Source organism: Arvicola amphibius, chromosome 3, assembly GCF_903992535.2.
Source record: "Arvicola amphibius chromosome 3, mArvAmp1.2, whole genome shotgun sequence".
In the NCBI taxonomy this organism is placed as follows: domain Eukaryota; kingdom Metazoa; phylum Chordata; class Mammalia; order Rodentia; family Cricetidae; genus Arvicola; species Arvicola amphibius.
In genome coordinates this window covers 18,414,266-18,442,263 of record NC_052049.1, presented here as the reverse complement: position 1 = coordinate 18,442,263, position 27,998 = coordinate 18,414,266, and the positions used below count along the sequence as shown (strand labels likewise).

Genomic DNA, 27,998 nt, shown 5'->3' with positions numbered 1-27,998 from the left:
GTTAGCCGCATGGAAGTTCACAAACTGCTTCTTTGGTGTCTGGACAGAACTGCTGAGGAATGGGCTTCCTTCTTCCAAAATACTCCCATTCTCATTGCCCCACCTCTACTTAAGTCTGGTTGTCCCATCTATACTTTCTGCCTGGCTACTGGCCAATCAGCGTTTACTTAAAACATAATTGACAGAATACAGAATTATCCCAAACCAATTACCCTCAAGGATTAGGGCTCTATGTGGAGGAGAAGGAGGAAAGATTGTTAAAGCCAGAGATAGCAGGTGACACCAAAGATAAAGCATCTTCTATACAAACTGGAATGAAAAACATGGATTCACAGAGACTGAAGAATGCACAAGCCTTGTACAATGTTTAGCTTGAAAAGAATACCTAAACTGATAAAAGGAAATGGGAACAAAGCCCCACTTCTTACCAAAATACTATTTGTATCTGATTTCTAACAAAAGAAGGACAATTGGTTTACTTCAATGGAATGACATTGGGTATATCAGTCACACTCCAGGGTAAAATCCCTGTTCAGATGATGTGTGTGGGATTTCCTTCTGTATGCAGTGATTGCCATTAATGAACAAAGAAACTGCTTTGGATCTGTAGCAGGGCAGAACTTAGGTAGATGGGGAAATCTAAACTGAATGCTGGGAGATAGAAGGGTGGAGTCAGAGAGAAGCCATGTAACTCCACCAGAGACAGACACTCAAACTTTAGCCATTAAGCCACAGCCATGTGGCAATATCTAGATTAATAGAAATGGGTTAAATTAATATGTAAGAGTTACCAAATAAGAAGCTAGAGCTAATGGATCAAGCAGCGATTTAATTTATACAGTTTCTGATTGATTATTTAAGTGCTAAGTAGCTGGGAACTAAGAAGCAGCTCTCTCCTACATTCAGATGTAACTGACCAGCAGAAAATAGACTCAACGTTCTTTGTGTGTGTGTGTGTGTGTGTGTGTGTGTGTGTGTGTGTGTGTGTGCATGTGTATGTATCGAGGTATTTGCAAATGTCATAAGAAAGGATTATATTATCATAACTCCAGTTACTATGGATTTTAGGTGGTTGTCTTTTGCCACGTGTGTGATGAAAACTTAATAGGCATCCTTACAAGTGTTGCAAGAGTTTTTTTTAATTGATTTTTATTGAGCTCTACATTTTTCTCTGCTCCTCTCCCTGCCTCTCCCCTCCCCTTCATGATTCCCCCAAGGTTCTCATGCTCCCAAATTATTCAGGAGATCTTGTCTTTTTCTACTTCCCATGTAGATTAGATCTATGTATGTCTCTCTTAGGGTCCTCAGTTTTTTCTAGGTTCTCTGGGATTGTGATTTGTGGGCTGTTTTTTTTTTTTTTTTTTTTTTTTTTTTTTTGCTTTATGTTTTAAAACCACGTATGAGTGAGTACATGTGATAATTGTCTTTCTGTGTCCCTGTTACCTCACTCAAAATGATGTTTTCTAGTTCCATCCATTTTCCTGAAAAATTCAATATGTCATTATGTTTTTTCTGCTCTGTAATACTCCATTGTGTAAATGTACCACATTTTCTTCGTCCATTCTTTGGTCGAGAGACATTTAGGCTGTTTCTAGGTTCTGGCTATGACAAACAATGCTGCTATGAACATAGTTGAGCACAGGTCCTTATGGCACGATTTAGCATCCTTTGGATATATACCCCAAAGTTGTATTTCTTTGTCTTGAGGAAGGTTGTTTCCTAATTTTCTGAGAACTTGCCACACTGACATCCAAAGGGGCTTTACCAGCATGCATTCCCACCAGCAATGCAGAAGTGTTCCCACCTCTGCAGCATAAGTTGTCACCAGTGTTTTTGATCTTGGTCATACTTACAGGAATAATGTAGAAGAATCTCAGGGTTGTTTTGATTTGAATTTCTCTAATTACTAAGGATGTTGAACATTTCCTTAAGTGTCTTTCAGCCACTTTAGATTCCTCTTTGAGAGTTCTCTGTTTAGGTGTGTACTCTATTTTTTTTTTTTTTTTTTTTTTTTTTTTTTTTTTTTTTTTTTTTTTTTTTGGTTTTTCGAGACAGGGTTTCTCTGTGGCTTTGGAGCCTGTCCTGGAACTAGCTCTTGTAGACCAGGCTGGTCGCGGTGGTGGCGCACGCCTTTAATCCCAGCACTCGGGAGGCAGAGGCAGGTGTACTCTATTTTTTATTGGATTATTTGTTCTTTTTATAACCAATTTCTTGAGTTCATTGCATATTTTGGAGATCAGAACTCTGTCTGATGTGGGGTTAGTGAAGATCTTTTCCCTTTCTGTTGGCTGTCGTTTTGTCTTGTTGATCATGTCCTTTGCATTACAGAAGCTTTTCAGTTTTAGGAGGTCCCATTTATTGTTTCTCTCAGTGTCTGTGCTGCTGCCGTTATATTTAGGAAGTGCTTTCCTGTGCCAATGTGTACTTTCCACTTCCTCTTCTGTAAGGTTCAGTGTGGCTAGCTTTATATTGAGGTCTGTGATCCATTTGGACTTGATCCATTTGGTTGCAAGAGTTTTTAAATGCTGTGTAATTTCTCTAAATCCTCATAAAATCTTCAGAAAACAAGAAGTTATCCTTAGATCATCGATAATAGAATTCAGAATCACTGTTTTTTGTTTAATCTTAGTAGAATATGTCAAACTTTATATAGTATTAGCAAAGTAAGAAAATATATAACATTTGTGTTATATTAAGGGTAAAATTGTGAAAATCTATTAAAAAAACAGGTGACCAATACATGGTAAAATAGAGCATCTCACAATTTTTCAATTTTAGTAAGTTTTAAAACTAAAAGTTTAACACATCACAGTAATTGGAAGTATTTCATAGAGTCAGTTTAATCATTTTACATAGAGCGAGACAATCATTTAAAACAGAATAGTAGAGGAAGTTTGTTTAGAGGTGTTTTGTTTTCACATACAGTAGATAATTGATTGATTATTATGTCGAGAGCATAACAGTCCATTATAAATTATGCAGATTGTATTTTATGAAGACTTACATGACACACTAGATATCTGACACTATAAAATTTTATCTGAATTACTATAATTATAAATTTTATTTAGCTTTCTTTCAAACAGAGTGATTTTACTCATTACTGTCACCACAGGTGGGCAGTGCAAAAATCCAAAGACTGATGGTCCAGTTTCAAGACAGGGAAAACAATGAAGAAAATACCAACAAGGAAGAGTCCTAGAATATTCTAAATTGAATTAAAACTCTATAGTCAAATCATTTTATTATTCTTAAGTAAAAGTAAGCATGTAACAAAGTATTTGGGATTTTTGTATTTATAGAAAGAAACAAAGAAAATTTATATACAGTCAGAAAACCTTTCATCAATATAATTTGAACATGCTCATAGACAGTGTAACTCTTTAAGATTTAAATGAATGTCTTTTCTTTTTAAAAATCCTCTTGAATTAATTAGTAGGCAATAATTGGGAAAAAAGAATGGACTTTTAGAGATAAATGGACACAGATTCAGGAATGCGAATGTCCACCTGTTAGCGAGACAAGGGTGTGAGAGGGTGAGGAGGTAGGCAAATAAGAATCAGTGAGAGACTATGCTGTAAAAAGTAAACATAAAGAATGATAGAATCGGACGACAGAGGTCAACCTCTGAGATCTATTGACAGAACATGTGCACACACTAATACATAGAAGTTCATACACTGCACAAGTACATACAGCACAATATACACAACATTCTTGAGGAATAGAAGTTCGTGAAAACAGTCAAAGTAATGGGACATTCTTTTGTTTTGTGCATGTCTTTGTGTATATTTAAGACAATCTAAAGCCATGGCCATATTTTAAGTATGTGATTTTAAGAATTCACTTATATATTGAAGATTTTTGTTTTGTTACTGTATTTCTAGAAAACAAAGAGAATCATCAGTCCTAAGTAATAATCCTTTGTACGAATCTAGGTGGGCAAATGTGATCATTGTATAAGAAAGTACAAAATGTAGTAGAATTATCAGCATTACAAACAGAATAAAGGATATGGCAGCTGGGCGGCGGTGGCGCACGCCTTTAATCCCAGCACTCGGGAGGCAGAGGCAGGTGGATCTCTGTGAGTTCGAGACCAGCGTGGTCTACAAGAGCTAGTTCCAGGACAGGCTCCAAAGCTACAGAGAAACCCTGTCTCGAAAAACCAAAAAAAAAAAAAAAAAAAAAAAAAAAAAAAAAAAAAAAAAAGGATATGGCAGAAACAAGTATTTTTGACATGATAAATTCACAAAATATACTAGAACATATATGAGAGTGGGGTGTTATAAAGGAAAGATGAGAGAATGTACATTAAAATGGTTGAGAGGACCAGTCTTTGCTATTGGTTGAATATGATTCACTTTAGTCTCCCAGTTATTCCCATGTTTGGAGCTTGATTTTCAATATCATAAAAGCAAGATATTTGGGAACCTTCAGTAACTAACAAAAGCTTAGTGTAAAGTAATTTGGTCTTTGAGGGTGCTAAAATAAGACAGACTTAACAGTATTCTGTGACTTCTGTTCCTAAGCAATGAGATTTCTATAAAAACACATGGTGGGCCTTTTATGAATTATCTACTCATTTTTCATTTTATATCTTGTTTTGGCCTGTACTCTAGCTGTGATATCATCAAACATAATATAATTACTGCAGCTAGTAATGTCCTATTTATGACTTCAGCTGCTAGCATTCTAAGCAAAATAAGCCTCTTCCCTTGCAAATAATCCAGTCTCAGATATGTTCATACAGGAATGGTATTACACAATTGCAGTTTTCAGCAGTTGATTTGGCAAATATGTATCAGTAAGGCACACATTGAAATATCATATCCAAAAGTCAGGGATGGAGTAAGATGGAAGCTAGGTTGTGCCAACCTTAATATACAATTTATAATTAGAGCCATTTGCATTAGATATGGATGTAGAAAAAAATTAGAAAATAAGAATAAGGATTATTACTGAATGTTTTTCAAGACCAGTATATAATATTATAGATGATATTTAAGAATTCTTTTGAAATTACAATATAGTCAATTATTTTACCCTTACATTTAATACCATGTATTTCCCCATTTGTTCTTTCAGATTTATTGTCTGCTTTAATTTCTTACATATAGAATTTGAAAAACATAAAAAATCTATACTTATACTTGTATGTATTGGAAAGAGGCCATTAATAAAGACATTATTCATGATAAGGTACAAAGAAAAGTATTATAAATGCAATGGAGAACAAGTCATATGTGTTGTATTTTGATTTTTAAATATTGTTGAGATATAATAAAAAATATAATAATAGTCATATTTTCAAATTTACTATGTAATAATTGATTCAAATTATATAATGTCACTATAAAAGTCCAATTATTGCCTCAATAAGTTTTCTTACGAAGAGTACTTGATGCATTACTGAATATAAACTTTAATGTTTGCAATAAAAAATGAAAGAAATGCAGAATTATAAAACAAGCTTCAATAAATATTGCAGATACTGAAACTGCAGTAAAGAAAGCACAGCAGGGCTTGTGTGTTATGTTGATATTGCATAGAATATCAAATATTTTGATGTGAAATATCCCTAGTTATGTATTTATTTGATGGATGTTAGCTTTTTTTGCAACTTTGTACCTTTCAAAATTCAACTTAGTTTACTTATTAAGTGATGTTTTTGTTTTTTAAGAAATAAGACATTTAGGTTTAATTCAGTGAGACTTACCCTAAAACAGAAAATTTATAAAGACTTAACGTTTTTTTCACAATATATGTATGAGATAATAGTACTGAGAAAGACCCAGAGAGGGAGAAAGAGACAAAGACAGAGACAGACAGAGAGAGAGGAGAGAGAGACAGACAGAGAGAGAGAGAGAGAGAGAGAGAGAGAGAGAGAGAGAGAGAGAGAGAGAGAGAGAGAGAGAGGAGACATGGACAGAATTTGAAACAGCACTACTACATTACAATATCTAATTAAGAAAAGATAAAAGATTATATACCAAAGTTAAGAAAAATTACTTAAATTTTTTGAAGAATTTGGTTCAAAGATACTCTTTCTGACGAGTTTTAAGTAATGGTTTCTAACACACAATCTGGAGAGCAATATATAGCAGCTAGAGGTACACAATATCCATGAAGCTATCAAGATCATTACGGAATGCATTTCTCAGTTCCTTTAAAGCAGCTTTAGAAAATATTATTGAGCTATGTAACATCTCTATTTTTAATCATAATTTACAGGATTCCTTCAAGAACTGTGTGTGACATCAAAGTTGATATTTTATGTTTTTAACATTTGAAACTATAATATAATTTTAGCATTTCACCTTTTTTTTTCTCCCTCCACATATTGTCATGTACACTTTCTTGTTCTCTTTCAAATTTAATTAAGAACATCTAAAGTGATCCATATAATGTTACCTGGATGTATATGGTTTCACGGCTGCCCATTCCATATAAATAACAAATTAGCATGCCCTTTTTACCTGGTGAAGATTATTTCTCCTGCCCTCAGCATTGCTGAGTTGCATGTATTCTTCATGTAGGGTCCCAGCCTCTAATGGCTTCTCCTGTCCATGTTAGATATCTATTGCTGACATTCTTTATCAGGTCTTATTCAACCAAACATTTAACTAAGATTTGCAGCTAATGATTTTGACATTTACAGGAGACACAAACAACAAGCTTCCTGTTCGCCTGGCTCTTACAATTATCTGGTCCCTCTTTTCCCATATTCCCTGAGCCTTAGGTGCAAGAATTCTGTTGTAGATGTGTTAATGAATATTGAGATAAAAAGGTCTTCATTTTTAAATTGAAAATAAATTTTTCATACAATTTATTATTATAGTCATGACTTCACATCCCTCATCTCCTTCAAATCCTTTCCTCCGCCACACACATTCAACTTGCCCCAATTTTTCTTTAAATACAAAAAACAAATAATTTAAAACAAAAATCAAAAAGTACAGAATTAAAGGAAGAAAAAGCACAGGAAACCTGCACAAACACAGAAAAACAAACATACAAATACAACACTGAAAACCATACTATACAAGTAAAAGAACAGTCACTTTTTAAAAAATGATCAAAGCAATCAATATTTTTAAAAATGTTTTAGTAAATAAAGTTTAGTAAAAGCAATCCAAAATATGTGATATTTGATTAAAAGTACCAGAAATATAAGCATACTTGCCTCGTATGCGTTAATATTGTTTTGATAATATCTGTTCTACCCTAGAAGAGTTCATGAATGTTTTTCACTTGGTTGTTTAACCTCCCCATCTGGCTTCTGGATTGAGAGATCACTGGCATACATTTCCAAGATTGATTAGTGTGGTCTCTATTATACTATGTGATACACTTCTGCAAGTGTTTTCCTAATTGCTTTTGATTTTTTTTTTTTGGAGCCTATATGTAGTGATATTGAAACACGGTTTTAAATTTTTATTTCCAATAGGAACTGTTTTTTACTTATTGTTTGCTTGTTAGCTTTTATGGCATCTAATTAGAGTATTTTTTTTTTTTTTTTTTTGGTTTTTCGAGACAGGGTTTCTCTGCAGCTTTGGAGCCTGTCCTGGAACTAGCTCTTGTAGACCAGGCTGGTCTCGAACTCACAGAGATCCGCCTGCCTCTGCCTCCCGAGTGCTGGGATTAAAGGCGTGCGCCACCACCGCCCGGCCTCTAATTAGAGTATTATACATTACTTTTTATTATGCGAAATTTACCTTACTGAGAGAAAGGATATTCTACCAGAATGTACAAACATGCAAACATCTCTCTTTCCATGGTGATTACGTCACTTTCATGATTACATAAATATCTCGTATCCACTTCAATTATCATTTCCTTAATTACAGAGCCTTAAATCTCCAAATGTTTATTTTGATGACCAAATATTAACATATTTTCCATGTTGGGTTCACATCAAAGATCAAAAAGTCTTTGAGGATCTAGGCCAGGCTAAAATGAATTTGTGCCACAAAATAATAAAGCAAGAAATAATAAAATGGTTAACCTTAAGTTTTTGAAAACTGAAACAAGAAATAACCTGTCAATGAATATGTGCTTAACAGAAGACTCATAATGATGTGCAGAATACTGGTTTTACTATGGTAAATCATAGCCGAGCCTCCTTGTATTGCTTTCCCTCATTAGGGGTTTCCCATTCATTAGTCAAGGCACAATCTATACTGTCAGTATATATAAAATGCTATATGGTGATTAGAAATTTTACTAGTCTTGGCAATTGCCTTTTGAGTAATATGTAATATAAAATAAAGAAAAAGCCTTCGAAACCTGCTGGAATAGAAGAATCCAGTGGATCCTGCTAAGGCACAAAGATTGATAAGTGACAAAGTTACAGTCTGTGTTGGCTTTTGTCATCGCTAATTCGGATGTCATCGAGCAGCTGGGTAGAGAGCTTTCTTGGACTGCTTACACCACCACCTCTTTAATAATTTATTGGTTGTTCCTGCTCTATTTCACTCGAATTCATATTTCAGTATGCTAATAGGAATTGGGTTTGCTGACTCAGAAGACTGTCTAAAAGGGAGCGAATGGAGACACATCCGCCACCGTTGTAATTTGTTTAAGCTTAGCTGTGATATACTGCACAATTCCCAGCATTCTGTAATTCATTGTCTTCTACATCAAACAGGACAAGCAGATTTGAAAACCTTGTTAAATATGTTTGAGTAGAAAATACAAGAAAATACCCCTGTGCAATGGGTAAATATCATACCCTGTTCATACATAATAATTATCTAAATTATGCAAGATATAAAAGTCATATAACAAACCAATTATCACTAATCACATGTTTTGTTTTTTTTTTAAGTCAGAACAAACCTTAACTTTCCCAATTATTAACTAAAGGCTGTATCCTTGCTGCTATTCCTTGGAATGTGTAAACTCATTAACAAAACACCTTAGGTTTCAGGAGACATTTGCACTTGACTTTTAGTTACAATATGCATTTGCAGTCAAACAGCACACATTTTTAATTATTATTTTTATTTCTTTTTTACTTTATTTTTAAAAATCTGTCTTTTATAAATTTTGTATTCCTATCCCTGTTTCCACTTCCTCCCCTCCTCCCGTCCTCTACCTGTTCTGTAAGTACAAAAGAACTCATTTTTTAATGAAGCTACAGAATGAGGGGAAATTTTGCTATAAACTCCTCTTTGAGGAGTGTTGATACGGGGAATCTTATTTGGCAGAAAATAAACAAACAATCAAATAAATAAATAATTTATTGCCATCTGTAAGTGTTAGTTTTTAATCTCTCAAATTTTTTTATGAAAAAACAACATCTACAACTATTTCCAATAGTAATAAACTAAACTAATTGCATTTTTATAAACAAGATATAAATTAATATGACAGCATATGAAGTATTAAGATCATGCTTAACTTTAGTTACTCAAACAATCCTGAATAAAGTGTCTAAGAGAGGGGTTTGAAATTCAGTGAAGGATTCCAGACATTCTTTGATGTGCTGAGAATTCTCTCTGGCACAAGTATAAATAAAAGTCTTTGTATCTTTTTTAAAAAATGTTTTTATTGAGCTACAGATTTTTATCTGCCCCCATCCCCTTCCCTTAGACCCTTTCAAATGGTCTTCATGTTCCCAAATTACTCAGTAGACCTTGTCTTTTTCTTCTTCCCTTGTATATTACATCTCTGTATGTCTTTCTTAGAGGCCTCTTTGTTATCTAGGTTCTCGGGGATTGTGAATTGTAGGCTGGTTTTTCTTTGCATCATGTCTAAAAGTCATTTAGGAGTGAGTATATATGATATTTGTATTTCTGGGTCTGCATTACCTCTCTCAATATGATGTTTTCTAGACCCATCCATTTGCCCGCAAATTTTAAGATGTCAATATTTTTTCTGCTCTGTAGTATTCCGTTGTGTAAACGTATGACATTTTCTTTATCCATTCTTCAGTAGAGAGGCATTTAGGTTGTTTCCAGGTTCTGGCTTTGACAAACAATGATGTTGAGCACATGCCCTTGTGTTATGATTGAGCATCCTTTGAATATATAGCCAAAAGTGGTATTGCTGGGTCTTGTGGTAGGATGCTTACTAATTTTCTGAGAAATAGCCATGCTGATATCCAAAGCATCTGTACCAGTTTACATTCCCACCAGCAATGCAGGAGCACTCCCTTTATCTCATACCTCTCCAGCATAAGCTGTCATCAGTGTTTTTGATCTTGGCCATTCTTACAGGTGTAAGATGGAATCTCAGAGTTGTTTTGATTTACATTTCTTTAATAGCTAAGAATGTTGAGCATTTTCTCAATTGTCTTTTAGCCATTTTAGATGCCTCTGTTGAGAGTTCTGTTTAGGTTTGTACCCATTTTTTAATTGGTTTATTTATTCTTTTGATAAACAATTACTTGTGTTCTTTGTATATCTTGGACATCAGCCCTCTGTCTGATGTTGAGATGGTGAAGATCTTTTTTTCTTTTTTTTACTTTGTTTTTAAAAATCGATCTTTTATAAATTTTGCATTGCTATCCCTTTTCCACTTCCTCCCCTCCTCCTATCCTCTACCTGCTCTGGGAGTACAAAGGGATTCATTTTTTTAATGAGGTTAGAGAAGGAGGGGAAATTTTGCTATAAACTCCTCTTTGAGAAGTATTGATATGGAGAATCTTATTTGGCAGAAAATAATCAAACAATCAAATAAATAAGTAATTTGTTGCCATCTCTAAGCATCAGTTTGATTCCCATTCTGTAGGCTGCTATTTCGTCTTGTTGATCATGTCCTTTATTTTACAGAAGATTTATTTTTTCTGATTAATAAATATTATTACTGTTACTTACCCTGGGGTATTTAATAGGAACATGGTTGCTCCATTGTAACACAATTCTGCTTAAACTATTTGTTATGTTGTTGTAGTATTATTTAATCTCTCTGTCTTAAAAAATAGTTTTCTTTATGAATTTTTGGAAGTATGCTTATTGTTAGTTCTCTCTCAATATAAAAGTTTGGTTATGGGAGTTCTGGGCATGGAATCCTGGTTTTTCTGCTTTTAACACAATTGTTTTAATGAGTTAGCTGTCTCTAGGTCTATTTCTTATACAGATAACCATGTATTTTTCCAACAAATATAATAAATACAGATAGCTCATGTTGCAGTAATCACCATTCCTAGAAACTTAGAAACTTCAATCTGAAAGCATAATTGTCCCTAGTAGCTTCACTAAATAATATATATATATATATATATATATATATATATATATATATATATAGAGAGAGAGAGAGAGAGAGAGAGAGAGAGAGAGAGAGAGAGAAGAGTAAATTACCAACCTTTACAGTTTCTATTAATTTTCCTCAATAACAGACAGGAATGGCTGCAAAATATGCTGTTTTTCTACTTTCTGGTTAAACTGAGAGAAGAGAGTCAGAGGAAAAGAAACGGGAAACTAAAGAAAAATGACAGAACTACATTTATTTGTTAAGATGACAATTGGTGTTGGTTACACAATACTGTTTATAAACAGAATATTTACAGCAAACAGCCTTTCATTTCCATTTATTGTGGGCTGAATGCTCTGGAACTAGCTGAGTATAAACTAGGGAAATGTGAGTGATCAAGATACCACCCCTTGGGATTGGTGGGAGTGAACGTTTTACTGTTGCCCAAGTTTACTGACAGTTAATAGTTTTGATACTAATGTCTTTTGAATTCTATTGTCTTTTTAAATCTTAATATATTTTGATAAAATTAGTCCATCAGCCAAGTTCTATCAGATCCTCTCTCTGTATCTGTCCTGTCCTTCCAAATGTAAGTTCTTTATCAAAAAAACAAACAAACAAACAATCCAAGAAAAGATACCCACATCAACTTCAACCAAATAAAAGCGCACAAAAACACTGTGGAGTTTATTATATATTGTTCAACTGCTTCAGAATGAGGCCTATCTTGGAGTAGTTGATACACCCAATGTCACCTTATTGTAGAAAACTGATTTCTCCGCTTCCAGGAGGTATAATTGACAGTTCAGTTGTTGAACTAAGAGACCAATTTTAATCCACTCATTCATTTTAAATATATATGTAACAAATAAAATGTAATAAGATAAAACAAAAACTGTCACATCAAAGAGAAAAAGACAAACAAGCAGAAGAAAAAGAGTTCAGCAGAAAGCACAGAATCATAAACCCACTCCTTCTTACACTCAACACTAAACATGAAGCCATTATATATGTAGTGGACTTGGTTCAGACCTGCTCATGCCCTGATCATGCTGCCTCATTCTCTGTGAGTTCCTATGAGCTTTGCTCACACTGATTTAGAAGGCCTTGTTTTCTTGGTGTCCTCCATACCATTTAGCCTTTAGACTCTTTCTTACTACCCTTGCAGGGTAACCCTGAGTTCTTAAATGAATGGTTTGATGGAGATATTTAGTTCATTTATATACTGATAACATTTTGACAATAGATCTGTCTTTAATTTTTATGAAGTAGCTGGAGTTAAGAAAAAATTGGAATGTTTTCTTCAAAGAATAATGCCTGTTGGTTAATATCTTGTAGGACAGTGGCAAGTTGTTATAGCATGAAATACTTCAGGATGATGAAAAGTATTAGATAAATGCATTTTGTGGACAGGAATCAATTGCTGTTTCTGTTATTGAGTAATGAACTATTTGATCAAGAATAACTGTGTTTGAGTTCTGTTGAAGGCTTTATTGTACATTCAAAAGAGGAGTTTTGTTATATGTTTGAATGTAAGGAAATATTCTAACAAAAGAACTCATTCTTGGTAGGCAGATGTCTAATTCCCCTTCCCTATAGTAATGTATATGATATATGTTCATATAAACTTTGGAGACAGGGTTCCGAGCTGGTTTAAGATTAAACCTTGCTTTTGCAGTCTGGTCTTCTCTGGTTCCTGGTGGTTTCTCTGAGGGTCATTATCGGGGTACAACACAGTTTGCTTCATTATTCTGCATGTTCAAAATTTTATGCCACTGGGTGCACGCCTTTATCCCAGCATTAAGGAGGCAGAGGCAGGTGGATCTCTGTGAGTTTGAGGCAGCCTGGTCTACAAGAGCTAGTTCCAGGACAGGCTCAAAAGCTACAGAGAAACCTTTTCTTGAAAAAAAAATATGTATAGTATTTTGCATGATTAAATAATAAAAATAAGTAAGAAATATTGAAATTTAAGATATGTATGAAATAATATTTAAAATTTGATTTAAGTTGTGTCATCTCATTGAAAAGTTTTCACTAGTTACTCTAAAATGATCTTCAACACGTGAATCTCCTGCCTCAGGTTCTAGTGTTAAAAATAATAGATACTTCTACTATACCAGCCTCTTTGTTTAAAGCACACACACACACACACACACACATATATTACATATATATATATATCACATGCATATGTATAAATATAAGTGTATAGCTATGATTTTTGTAGTAGAAGGCACTACAAAATTAGAGAGTGAAAAACTGTAGAATAGAAATGTCAATACCTGAACAAAATTAAGTAAAATTTGTTTTTTTATATCCTTAACTCCATAAATATATTTATTTGGCTATAATATTGCTAATTGTAAAATTCAATATTATTAATTTTCTAAACTGTATTATAAATTCAAACAATTTTGTAGTATTATAAATCTAAGGTGTAGCTATATAATTGTCCAGATTCCTATATATTTTCAAAGATGAAAATGTGAAAAACATGAGCTATTAAAATATATATATGAAAATTAATCTTAACAAGCTATAAATTCATATCTATCTGAGTAGAATAACTATAGTCTGAATTTAATGCATATTTCATTATGTCAAAATTCCAGGTTAAAAATTATTTTTTTTCTTTTTTTTTCCAGTTTATTTATTTTTTATTAAAAATTGCCATCTCCTCCCCTCCTCCTCTCCCTTCCCTCCCCTCCCCTCCACCCACACCCCCACTCCCTCCCTCTTGAGGCCAAACCATCTTATACCTGTCAGAATGGCTAAAATCAAAAACACCAATGATAGCCTTTGCTGGAGAGGATGTGGAGTAAGGGGTACACTCATCCATTGCTGGTGGGAATGCAAACTTGTGCAACCGCTTTGAAAAGCAGTGTGGAGGTTTCTCAGGAAATTTGGGATCCACCTACCCCAGGACCCAGCAATCCCACTCTTGGGAATTTACCCAAGAGATGCCCAATCATATTACAAAAGCATCTGTTCAACTATGTTTATAGCAGCATTATTTGTAATAGCCAGAACCTGGAAACAACCTAGATGCCCTTCAGTGGAAGAATGGTTGAAGAAAGTGTGGAATATATACATGCTAGAATACTACTCAGCAGTAAAAAACAATGACATCTTGAATTTTGCATGCAAGTGGAGGGAAATAGAAAACACCATCCTGAGTGAGGTAACCCAGGCCCAAAAAGATGAACATGGGATGTACTCACTCATAATTGGGTTCTAGCCATAAATAAAGGACATCGAGCCTATAATTCGTAAAAATCCTAGAGAAGCCATATAAGAAGGTGAACCCAAAGAAAAACATATAGTTATCCTCCTGGATACTGGAAGTAGACAAGATTGCCGGATAAAAATTATTTTTTAACTTTAGAAATATACATGTCTGCATGTATTATGTTTGTACAATTGTTTTAAGCATGGTGGACATCATGGGAAAGAATAGATAAAAAAATTTTATTCCACGGGATTTTAAACTGATTGCTTTTGTCAAACATGTTTCCACTGATTTTTTTTTTTAATATTTGTTTCTTTTCTTCGGAAAACACATTACAAAAGTAAAAAATCACTGGGCAGAGGTGGTGCATATTTTTTTTTCTCAACAACTGTTTTTTAACAAGTTAGATAAAATGGATATGCTGCTGGATCAACATAAATAAAAACTCTAACTGAAAAACAGAATATCCAACTGTAACTTAATCACATAGAGAAGCTGTGAATTGTTAACATGTTCTTATAAAATTCTACAATACATAACAAAATTGTTATATAAATCCTACAAAATCACTTTTAAATATAGAGAACATTTCCCCAATCTTCTAACAAGATACTCAAAATAATAAAAGCATCACAGATTAAAAAAATATAATACAAACATAAATATGAAAAGAATTTAGCAAGGCACTGAAAAACCATCCAGCTGCATATAGAAATTCTGCTCTATGTTCAAGATTTGTTATCCTAGGTTTACAAGGTTGATTTAACATCAGTAAATTATTTTTTTCTCCTCCTCTCCCTGCCTCTCCCCTCACATTCAACACTCTCTAAAGGTCCCCATGCTCCCAATTTACTCAGGAGGTTTTGTCTTTTTCTACCCATTAATCTACCCATGTAGATTAGATCTATGTGTGTCTCTCTTAGGGTCCTCATTGTTGTCTAGGTTCTCTGGGATTGTGATTTGTGGGCTGGTTTTCTTTGCTTAATGTTTATAAATCACATATGAGTGAGTACATGTGATAATTGTCTTTCTGCGTCTTTTATTCTGATATTAATCCCAGCATTCAACAGACACAGCGGGCAGATCTTTGTGAGTTTGAGACAAGAGCAAATTTCATGACAGCATATGCTACACTGAGAAACTCTGTCTCAATAAGAGAGAAAGAGAGACAGACAGAGAAAGAGACAGAGACAGAGAGACAGAGAGAATAGTTGAGAAAATATGCAGGAAAATATCTTATTTACATTACATGGTTCCTCATTACTTTTTTCCTCTATTATGGAAATGAGTAAATTTATTATTTATATGTTAAAAGTTTAGATTGCTGAAAAAGGAGGAAAAAATATAACTTAAAGGATTGCTACCAGAGTATGTACCTCTTAGCAGTATTTTATAGGAGGTGGTTAATATATTATATTATTTTATATCATATATTATACTATATATTATATTGTACATATATCATATTAAAATAATTGATTGATGATTTACATCTAAGTCTAAAAATCTAAATCCTAATTATGACAGAATACTGAATCAACATAATAACATAATCAAATAAACGAAATTAACTTAAGTTAATTATACAATTTTTAGCACATTTAAGAATGATTGACACATATTTTCCTTTTTCTGGCCTTCTCACCCTTTCTGTAATATTTCTGTTTGCAAAAGTTTTTTCCAAGATCATTGGATGTAATGATTATATGAGTAGATGTACTTACCATCAATATTTTCATTAAAATTATTAAATATATACAACTATTTCTGAAATGATATTTAAATTTACAAGTAGCTTTATTTACTGATCTAATTTTACTAATAAGTACTAATAGATGAAATCTGTATGTATTTGAAAAATACACTTTTAAAAGTAAAGAGTATCAGGACTTCAGTAAATGTATTTTGGGTATCAAAAACAAATATCAATCTTTCCTGAACTCATGTTAGATAGCATTAAAACTTTACTAGACATGGTTAGTACAGTGATAGAAAGTGCCTTGTGCTATAGTTACTATTCATCTTCATCAGTCATAACCTACTCAATTTCAAAAGTGCTCTTAGGAAAAAATATAAAAAGGACAGCTAGTTAAGAAGAGGACAAGACAGAAGAGATGCAGGAGTATTAAACAGGGAAAGAAGCATGCAAAAATTACATATGAAAGTAGGTAGACATGTTCAGGGAAAACATCCCACTTTGTATATATGCTTAAGAAAGTGAAAAGTAATAATGAAACACTTACAATTGAAGGATGGATTATTAATGTTATATGTGAAAGAGTAAACCCATTGGGCACTTAGTTGGAGAGCAGAAGTAAATATTTCTTTTAAAATAAATATCATGCAATTTAATATAATAAAGTTACATCATTAAACTAATGGTGTGGGAGAATTGTCTGTATTCTGTCAATCATGATTTAAATAAATGCTGATTGGCCAGGCAGGAAATATAGCCAGGAAAACCAGACAGGAAGTAGAAATGATGTAATGAGAACAGGAGAACTCTGGGAAGGAGGAAGTTGATTCCTCCCGCTCCTGCCCAGATCACAAAAGCAGGATGTGATCTGCCCCACTGTAAAAGGTACTGAGCCACATGGCTAAAATAGATCAGAAAAATTGGTTAATCAAGACGTGAGAGTTAGCCAGTAAGAGGCTAGAGCTAATGGGCCAATCAGCTTTATAACTTATAGAGATCTCTGTGTTATTTCTTTGGGACTTGCTGGCTGTGGGGTACCTGGTGGGAGGACAGAAACCCCACAAGCCAGCCCTCATGTTACAAACTAATGAAAATCGAAAAATATGCACTCACCCATTTTAACACAGAAATTTGTATGTGACTAACTCTGGTTTATTGGGCTATATTGTTTACCTTAAACACTGTCCATTTGGACATTTCTCACATGACTGTATTCATAAGGGAGGAAAATAATTTTCTCTAGTATAAAAAATAATATTTGTTGTGGGACAAGAGTGGAAGCAATATCATCTGGAGGTTGCTGATCTATACTAGACATAATATGATGGAAGAAACAAAATCTGGTATTAGTCAAAGAGCAGAGATGGATAATATAAGAGATTTCAAAGAAGAAATCAGTTGTCACATGTGGTGATTATTTTGATGGAGGTTAAAGAAAAAGAAAAGAAAAAGATCAAATATGGATATATGCTTAGTTTTAGTAAGAAAGAATTTAAATGGAAAAGACAAAGAATTAGACTCAGAAGATATTAGTCAGGGTAGAGTAAGGTTTCTGAGGTCTATGTGGGAAAATAACATAGAGGGGTGGGACCAGTTAAGACTCACATTATATTTGAAATGTGCTCCTTTGCAATTTAAAACAAACCATATTTAGATTAATTGTTCTCATTATGTATAGCATATCACTGCTTATGACTCTGCAAAACTGAAATTGTACCCTGGGGTCAATATCATATAATCTCACATCCACTCTCTTCTCTATTTTTCACTGCAGAAAAATAAATTGTGAGGGATCAATTCATAAAATATTTTTATTTAATCATTCAATACCAAAAACTTGTTAAATCATGATGTTCTACCAATATACAAAGATAAAATTATTTCCATCTAACATATTAACCAAAATTGTTGACTAAAGTTTCATTCAATTCAGAAAGGGTGTTATTATTTAGTCCATTTATTTTAAATTCTCAGAAGTTGATTGTCTATATATTTATAATTGTTATTTTTAATCTATCAACATTATTGTGGTATCTTTGATTCATCCAAGGTTCATTTAGGCATTGTTATACAGGTGAATTTCAACTTCAGCCATGAGATTGCTTTTACTAAGAATTTATCTTTACCCAATAAACAAATCTTTTTTTTCTTTCAGATATGACTTAGCAAAACAGATATCACTACTTGTTTTGTATTGCTTGAAGTTTATACAATTTAAAACGAACATCTTTTTCACATATGAAAATGTGATAGTGGAAAAGCACTTTCTTAAAGTCATACTGCAAATAATTTAACATTTAAAGTTGTTCTTTAAATGTTCTTTCTTACTGAATTCCATAATTATAGAGACATGTACAGGCTTATGCCACCAAAGGATAACACTAGCTAAAAACTAAAGAATTAATTCTACAGTAATCATCAGAATAAATTATAAGTGCTTCATGGCATATTTTTGAGTTTATTTGCTTAAAATGTAACTCATTGATATTTCAAGCACAAAATGGAGAAGAGTATGTTTTTCTCTCTTGTAGTAAATAGAGGGTTACATTTTGGTAATATTCTTCTCAAAAGTATATTTTAACTACTATGTTTTGAAAGAATTTAAGTACTATTTATAGTAAAAGTTCATGGTGACTATAATTGTATAATATTTTAAGAATAACAAAATCTGAGATGTTTACTTGCCCTTTGATATGAAATACTTATTCAGGTCATGATTGACATAATACGATATGGGGAGAAATTAGTGCATATCACATTGTTTTCACTGTAATGACCACCTATATATTTATGGAATTTTTCTTTTCTACTCTTTGAAGCTTCACACTGACCAAGATAAAGGAGATGGAAATTTAAAATACATCTTGACAGGCGATGGGGCTGGCAATCTGTTCGTTATAGATGAAAATACAGGAGACATTCATGCTGCAAAGAAGTTAGACAGAGAAGAAAAATCCCTGTACATTCTTCGGGCCAAGGCTATAGACAGAAAGACTGGGCGGCAAGTGGAGCCAGAATCTGAATTTATCATTAAAATCCATGATATCAATGACAATGAGCCAAAATTCACAAAAGATTTGTACACTGCCACTGTTCCTGAGATGTCTGGAGTAGGTAGGTATCTACTAACCCATGTTTGCTGTCGTATATTCTTACTACGAAATTTACAGACACGTGGTTTTTGTGTACTTTCAAAATTAGAGCTACATCTTGAAACTTAGTCAATTAACTCCTTTCCAATTGTTAATATAGCAATGTCTCCTTTGATTATAATTTACTGGGTGCAGATGTTTGAGTCCACAGGTATCAACATCTGCTCTGTTGTTTAGACTAGCTGTCCTGCAGAATGCATTGCTGCCTGAAGGGGGATGATTATCTGTGTCACCAGTTCTTTGAGAACGGTTGTATTTGACAAACTGTTTCCACATAACTGTCTCAGTGAATCACCAAAGCAGCCCCATTCTATAAATATGAGAAATAGAACTTTGCTATCCATCTGTTAATTAGGAATTAAGAATTCAGAAGAATTTAACAACTGAATGAAGATCAAATAACCTGTAGAAACATGTTAAGAGTCACAGATGTTTGCTGTCTATGTGTATTTTCATCTATTAGCCTCTAAAAGCCAACTGGAGACAGTAATTCCCACAAATCTACGATTGTCCCAATTTTAAACACCACTCATTAGTATATCAAATTCCTATGCTTACGTGTGTCAATATATTTAATTCTATAAATGTATAATAGCTACATTCTATAAAAAGAGCTGAATATTGTCTTGAAATATTGCTGAAGTAATACTGATTAAATATGTAAGAATGTTTTTATATTTAGCAATAATTATTTGAGATTTTCTCTACTTATATAATATCATAATAATTAATGTTTTAATGAAACAAACTCCCATTAGCAAAAATCAGTCTTGTATACCTCTTTACTGAGAGTGTAGCCTGAGTGCTTTTTAATGATATAGTTAATGTATGAAGAGGAACCAAGAGTTTGGGAAGAAGTTTTATCTTGTGTAGCTCACCTATTTGAAGAAACTGATATTCTAACATCTCTCCTACTTTGCATTCTTATAATGTTCAAGCGATTTATACAGAAAGACAGGAGTCTTTTGAATCATAAGGCACTTACATAATGTATGAATAGATGGATTTTCTTCAATGTTGTTCTATTACGTTAGCCTGTTAAAATTTCCTGGATTGATCTACATTTCCTTGGCATTTAAGTTAATTTGGATGTACATTATAGCATTTTTATGAACTTACATTGGAGATAAAATTGTATGAAAAATTATAATCTCTGGATAAATTATAAATTTTGAATTAAAGTGGTTTATGGTTATATCCTTTACCACTTAGAAAAACATTATTTTGTTATTTTATTTTGTAAATCATTTTAAATCTTACTTATAATTTCATGGGTTTTTCATATTAAAAATGTAAAAAACATGATTATATTGACAACTATTTGATAACTAGAAAATTTGATTAGAACTATATATAATTTTGTTTACTTTAAATTCTTATAGCATTACTTCTTTTTTAGTCTTTAATCTTTTAACATTATAGTATAATTTTCTAGTTCTAGTTTCTTATTTTAAACATCCCATGTAATACCCTCTTTGATGTTTTTTGAATTCATAGTTCTCTTTTCCATTAATTGTTTTTAAACACACACACACACACACATACACACACACACACACACACAAACACAGACACACCCAGAGTCCTAAATACATTAGTACCATGTGTCCAGTCTCTATTTCCTTTTAAAACAAAGAAAGAATGGCTCATGGATAAAGGGCATGGATCCTCTTGGGTCTGGGGGTGCAGGGCTGATTCTCAGAACTCATACAGTGGCTTGTCACTGTCGGTAACACCAGTCCCAGGACATCGAATGCTCTTTCCTGCCTTCCCAGGAAATCAGACAAATAAAAATATACATGCAAAACTTTCATACACATAAACATAAAAATAAATAAAATAAAAAGAGAATACTCCTATACCAAATATTTTGATGTTTAGTGTAAAAAACTGTACTTTTTCATTTATTCAAAATAGATTTTTTTAAATAATATATCTTTTATAAATCCTAGATATTATCTAATTTATATTCTAAAAGACCTATCCAACCTAGCATTCCATGGTAGTTAGTTTTGAAACTAACACAAATTCTCATTCTTTGCTGAGATAATTTAGACCATTTTTAAAATGCTCAGTGTCTATGGATTCAACAAGTACCCCTAAGGAGACTGTTGGGAAAATCACTTACAATTAGTAATCTTTATTTGGACTAGCTAGTTTTAATTTCCTTCTTACTTGTCTCTTACTGGGTCTGTGATATATGGCCCAAAGGCATATGGCCTCCATTTGCCATGAGGATTAACTTTTAATACAAACGACTTGCAGGCAATCTGCTAAGTCTACTTTAATCATCCTTTGGAAAGATTATGGCTTGTTTACAGACACTTTTCTTGGGATCCTGCCTTAATATTTGAACAACATACTGAATTTTCAATCTCAATGGAATTCAAAGGAGAAAAAAACAAAACTTAAGTCTAGCATATGAAGGCTTTACTATTCCCACATCTAATTAAAAGACTCTTTTTGTTCACACTGTACTGTATGAAATCATCATGCTCCCTTCTGATTCCCCCAATATAAATGCTTAGAAAAAAGAGTATTAGTCCCATTGATTTGCAAGTTAATTATTGTGGAGGGCATGGCAGAGAACAGGTGAGCATTCCTTGTTAAAGGGTCTATACAGGTATGTGTCATTTCAATAATCCATATATTTAACCAAACCTAAATACACTTGGTCTGTTCCCTATGGTCTCCAAAAGAAGAAGAAAGGAAATAAAACAATTTTACAAAAATTTTGAAATGTATAAAAATTAGGTTGGAGATTGTCTTTAGCTTTCTAAAGGCTTAAATTATTTTCATTGTAGTAGGAAATAAAATGGTAACACAAGAAATATGAAATTAATAAGTTAACTTTTAAGCAAGTTTAATAATATATTGCTTACTATTTATGAATTAACAAGTCCCAGTAAATATTTGATACTACGGACAGTAAATATTTGTTTAGTAATTATCTTCTACAAAGAAAAATTATAGTTCACTTCATTTTTCTTTATTTTTTTAACTGATGTATGGGATTACATCTGACGTTTGTTCTCAAGCTTTCTGACCTGATACAGCTACATTTTGCAATACACCTTGTTTGTTTGTTTGTTAGCTACCTTCTTCATAGCAAGACCTCTCTATATTTTGATATGTTTATAATCACAATTAACATAGATAGTAGCTTTTAAAAAATCTCAAATTTTTCTTTGTTCCTTATGATTTAGCAATAAATATGCTAAGAGAAAATTAAGTGTTCATTGTATTTAGTGAGAATTTTCCTCATCACAATATTCAATTAAGCATTTGTTTCAGTTCTTTAGAATTTATTAATCTCTGTGATAAAAATACATCATATATTTTCAAAACTTGTATGGTGAAGAGTAGATCCAGGATTTCTTTTTACTGAAGAAAATAGAGAGTGAGAAAATGGCTTATAAAATTTAGTAGAATTGACCTACCTCTGCTCGGGTTGGGGCTGGGTGCAGGCACATCTGTTATACAAGTGACTGCCACCGATGCGGATGATGCCAACTATGGGAACAGTGCTAAAGTGGTCTACAGCATACTGCAAGGGCAGCCATATTTTTCAGTGGACCCAGAGTCAGGTAAATACATTCAAGTCTTAGTCAATTCCATCTTATAGAGAGAAACACAATTTCTTTGGGGGTGTTTTCTGTATTGTTTTTGTATTTTAATAAATGAAGCTTGCCTGAAGATCAGAGAATATAAAAGTCTTACTGGTCAGCCTTATAGACCAGGCAGTTATAACACATGCCTTTAATTCCAGTAGCCAGACTAGATTGCCATAGAATCCAGGTGGTCATTGTGCACACCTTTAATCCCAGCCCTAGAGATAAATATAAAATGGGATAAGACAGTTCTCAGACACTGTCTCATTCTGAGATTCCTGGAGGCAGAATTGCTGTTTTGGATTGAAGTGGAGTTAAGAGCCAGTTCCTGACTGTTTAGCTTTTCTGATCTTCAGGTTGAACACCAGTATCTATCTCTAGGTTTTTATTAGTTGTGCTACAGTTTTCTCTTTTGAAACCCATCCAGTTTTGTATAGCTGCTTCCTCCAGTTATTTTATGGAAATGAAATAAAATATCCTTATAATAACACTACCCATTTGATTGCTTAACTCTTTATTTGATTGTTTAGCTCTTTTATCTATTATTCATTGGCTTTAAATGTATAAGACTACAAGATTTCACAGAGATTACTTTGTAGATTAAGAAAATACTCAAAGATTGTTATGATTATAAAAATTAAGCAAAGTTGCATGTTCAAAATAGGAAACACACAAAATAGAATGATTTCTGTTGTGTGAATTACCTTAAATTAATTGTGGACACTCCCATTTTCTCTTTGGTAAAATGGATATTGAAAAATATAACTTGATTTTAAAAGTCTCTGTTTTAATTTTCCACTTTTTTGAAAGGCATAATAAAAACTGCTCTACCAGACATGAGCAGAGAAAACAGAGAGCACTATCAGGTGGTTATTCAGGCCAAGGACATGGGCGGCCAGATGGGAGGCCTTTCTGGAACAACCACAGTGAACATCACCCTCACGGACGTCAACAACAACCCTCCTCGGTTTCCACAGAGTAAGGCAGGCTGGAAATGTTCTTAAACACACCATCACAGCAGAACTAAATGTCCACATTTCTTACCCTTTGGTGGGAGCCAATCAATGCATACCTCCCAACAAGAAAAAAATTTAAAATTTTCTAAAAGTAAAAAGTGATGATATGTATTGCCAAGGTGGTATGGAAGAAAACATAACAAAACCAAGGCTTTTTGTGCAGTTAACGTTTGCTAGCTTGTTATGAGTGAGCTGACTTTGCAGGCTCATGTTCTCACAGTCACTATTGCTATCCCACCCTTCCAAGGAGCCTGGGTACAAATGTGGGCGTAAAAGTCTGCCTGTTTACATTCAAAGTATACACTGTTCACAACTCTTAGCTAATTTATAAACAAGCATTATGAGCCTTTATTAAATGAATTTTAAAACGCAGATTGGATGTTTTATCATCTCTAAAAACAGGATCTATATTTAAAGCAATGTATGTGGGTTAAATTGGCAGCATTTTGATATTCTTTTGGTTTACTTAAAAAGTCATGAAAACTAGGTTATGCTAATATGTTACTACTATTGAGATCATCTAGTATGTAACTTGTTAAATTTTAGTGTTATTTAATTCACTGAAACTCAAAGAACAGTAAATTCCTTTCCATTTGTCACAGAAACATTCCATTCTGAATTTTTAAATATAAACATAGTGTATAATTGGATAAATTACCACAGCGCAGTTGTGTCATCTGTTGGGATAACAACGGAATGTGTGTGTCCACTATAATAATGAGAAAATGCTGAGGGCAGGGTCATGAATTGAATGGACAGCAGACCTAGCGGCACAGTAGCACAAATTCTTCATAACAAATTTGTGAATTCATTATCATCACAGTTTTCCTTGTTTTACTGTCTTGGAATTGATATTAAAGTTTAGAGAAGTGAATATAGAATCCAACAGTGAGATTAAACCTTCCAATCCTAATCACGAAATCCCTGGAATGATAATAGTCTTCAATGACAGAGAGTCTGAATTCCATGTTATCCTTTTCATAGCTCAGCAAGATAATTACATTTAGCTGTCCACTGGAAATAATTTATCCAAGTTACTTCTTTGAAAGGACTAAATAGGTTACAATATGTAACCTTTGAGTTTATAAAATGCCTAGCACCCATATTTAATTATATTTCTTTAACTATTTTCAATTTCCATATTTACACATTTATAGACAGTCTGTAAAGAAGATACTTGCCAAACAGAAGATCAAATGTGATGTGTAATGTGTCTATAAACATTAAACATGTGCTACTTAAAGACATTAAATTTAAATATATAAGCACAACAACCACAATAAAAAACATTGCTGCTCAAAAATTACTGGGAAAATATGGACTATTCAAAAGACTGAACATTCATTCTTTTATTCTGTGTGCATAAAATGTAAGGTGACAATATTTGGAATCATAATCAAATAACAAGAAATTGTTTTTCATGACTGTTAAGTCAGACATTCTAGGTTATTAAATCAAGTATCCGTGTACTGTTCGTAACTCTGAACATTGTTTTAATCATTCTGGATATTATATTTCTCACATATAAACCAAGAAAGTTTTGCTTCTACACGCTATTTTTGCACTCCACAAATCTTTAATGTTTGACAGATTCAAAATCAAACCAAATCAAAAGATAGAAATGTCTCTCAATTTAAATCACTGTACTTAGAGGGAAACAGAAAATCTCTGTCATCTGAAGGTGAAAGTCAAGGCAGCTGTGATTCAATTTACAGGTACTTATCAATTTAATTCTCTGGAGTCTGCACCCCTTGGAACTCATCTTGGAAGGATCAAAGCCAATGACCCGGACACTGGGGAGAATGCTGAGCTGGAATACAGTATTTCAGAAGGAGAAGGATCAGACATGTTTGACGTGATCACTGACAAGGATACACAGGAAGGGATCATAACTGTCAAACAGGTTTCTTTTGGCTGTCTTCCTATTTTCACTAAGTGCTTTTCAGTTTCTTTTTGCTTTTCAGTACCAAGAAAACAACCATGGACCTACCATCATCTTTTATATCTTGTCCAGCATTTGTAGAAAGTAGGAAAACTGATTTTACTTCAAATCAGAGATAGATCATTCCTGATGGTTGTGTTGCTACTCGCTAGCAAACGGTTGTATTGTGGTAGACAAGAACCTGATGCAGAGTAAACACAGGGCATTTGTTTTGCATTTCTTTAGGAGATGAGCAATGAAACAGATCCATCACTGTTACTTCATGCATTTCTTGTATCTTTTGTAAGTGTGATGGCCTATGTAAAATGAGTGAAACAGGAAGAAGAGCTAAGACCTAGAATTGACCTAGAGGACTCCTTCCTTCCTGAGAATTAGCAGTCAAAGTATCAGAGGGTACTATGCAAGATGTTCTGATTTATATGTATTTATTGAGTTTTGATGGAATACTTGAGAATGGCGTCAAACCATGTAAAGACTAATACAGCCAATATTAATCATTTCTATTTTCCACTCTTTCCTTTATATATTCCTTTCCACAAATATTCAAATTGACAAAATATAAAACTTATTCTATATTTAATTTTAGTTAATCTTCTGATATTTAACTTTTGTAATGATGATATTTAATAAGGATTTAGTCAGATAATACTTTATCCAGCTATGCCTACGAAAATTAAAACGAATTACCCAATTGTTGTCAATTTTACTATTCATTCCATGATAGCTGTATTGTCTAATCATAAAATAAATATGCTGTTTGACTGGATAGAACTATTAAGATAAAATTGGGTTAGTTACTTAGCCATAGTGGACTTTAGTATTTTAAAATGTTATTAAACATTCATGTATTCAGTGATTACTCTGTCTTCCAATATATCCAAACATTTCTTACTCTTTTAAACTCAGAATTTAGATTTTGAAAAGAAAATGTTATACACTTTAAGAGTGGACGCAAGTAATACCCACCCAGATCCTCGCTTCTTACACCTGGGACCCTTCAAAGACTCGGCTATGGTGAAGATATCTGTGGAGGATGTAGATGAACCCCCTGTATTCAGTAAGCTCTCTTACTTAATGGAAGTGGATGAAGATGTGAAGGAGGGAAGCATCATTGGACAAGTCACCGCCTATGACCCGGACTCTATGAACAACATAATAAAGTAAGTACCTGAAAAATATGTATTTGTTAAACATGCAATCCACTTTAAGAGTTACATAAAAACTTGAGCTGTATAATTGTGTATGGGGGAATCACTGCAATATATACATGCCAAAGATCAAGTCTAACTTTTGCCCTCTTCTCCTTGCTCCAGGCATGGGGAACAACTTGAGTCTTACAACCCCACAAGGTAGATGCTATTATATTAAATACCTTACCAAGAGGAATAATGCTGAGTGTCTGAGCATTTTCAATAATTATACCATGGCAGAAAAACTAATTTCTAAAAATATAGACAGGATGTCAATTTCAGACTAAACCACAGATTTTAATCTTTAAACTGTTAATGTGATAAGCCCACTGCCTGCCTATATTAAGTCAAATAACTGTATATATTTAAATTATTAATATAATTTAAAATACAATGGTTTAAAAAACTAGCTGAATATCTATTAACCTACTATATATATATATAAATGTATATATACACATAAATATATATAATATAGAAGTAAATATCTGGAATAAAATCCCTATAGTAACTTTGTAGATATTTATATAAATATACTCTTTTAAAATAGACAATAAAACTACTACATATGGAAATTTTGATGGACAGCTTTATTAATTATGTTCACATATCCACATAAAGTCTTCTTTAAAAAAGATAATTCTAAAGTAAGAGGAGAGATAAAACTATTAGCATTTAGTAAGTACAATATGTTCCAAATTTGACTAGTATTTTCACCACTTAAGGAGGAGTGTTATGAAATTTAAATAATTCTTATGAACTATCCACTAAGAAATATGTAAATAGATTTATTTTGGTCCATGAGCTCAGATGCATCTTGCTTAGCTGACTCTGAGGGCCTCTTTTTTTTGGTGTCCTTCGGGCACCTCCATTCTTTTTGCATCCTTCTCAACAGGGCTCCTTGAACTCTGAACAGAAGGATTTGATGGAGACATCCCATGTAGACTGTTTGTGTGTGTAAAG

General features: G+C 33.0%; 1 protein-coding gene across 1 annotated transcript in view; it reads left to right on the top strand.

The window, feature by feature from the left end:
* The window catches only part of Cdh9 (cadherin 9), a 111,561-nt gene that overhangs the window by 59,429 nt on the left and 24,134 nt on the right, over positions 1–27,998 (top strand). Inside the window, exons 3-7 of the mRNA XM_038322448.1 lie at positions 18,944–19,238; positions 22,744–22,863; positions 23,698–23,865; positions 25,619–25,806; positions 26,752–27,005. Coding sequence (XP_038178376.1) covers positions 18,944–19,238; positions 22,744–22,863; positions 23,698–23,865; positions 25,619–25,806; positions 26,752–27,005 — 1,025 coding nt within the window. The remainder of the gene's footprint in view (positions 1–18,943; positions 19,239–22,743; positions 22,864–23,697; positions 23,866–25,618; positions 25,807–26,751; positions 27,006–27,998) is intronic.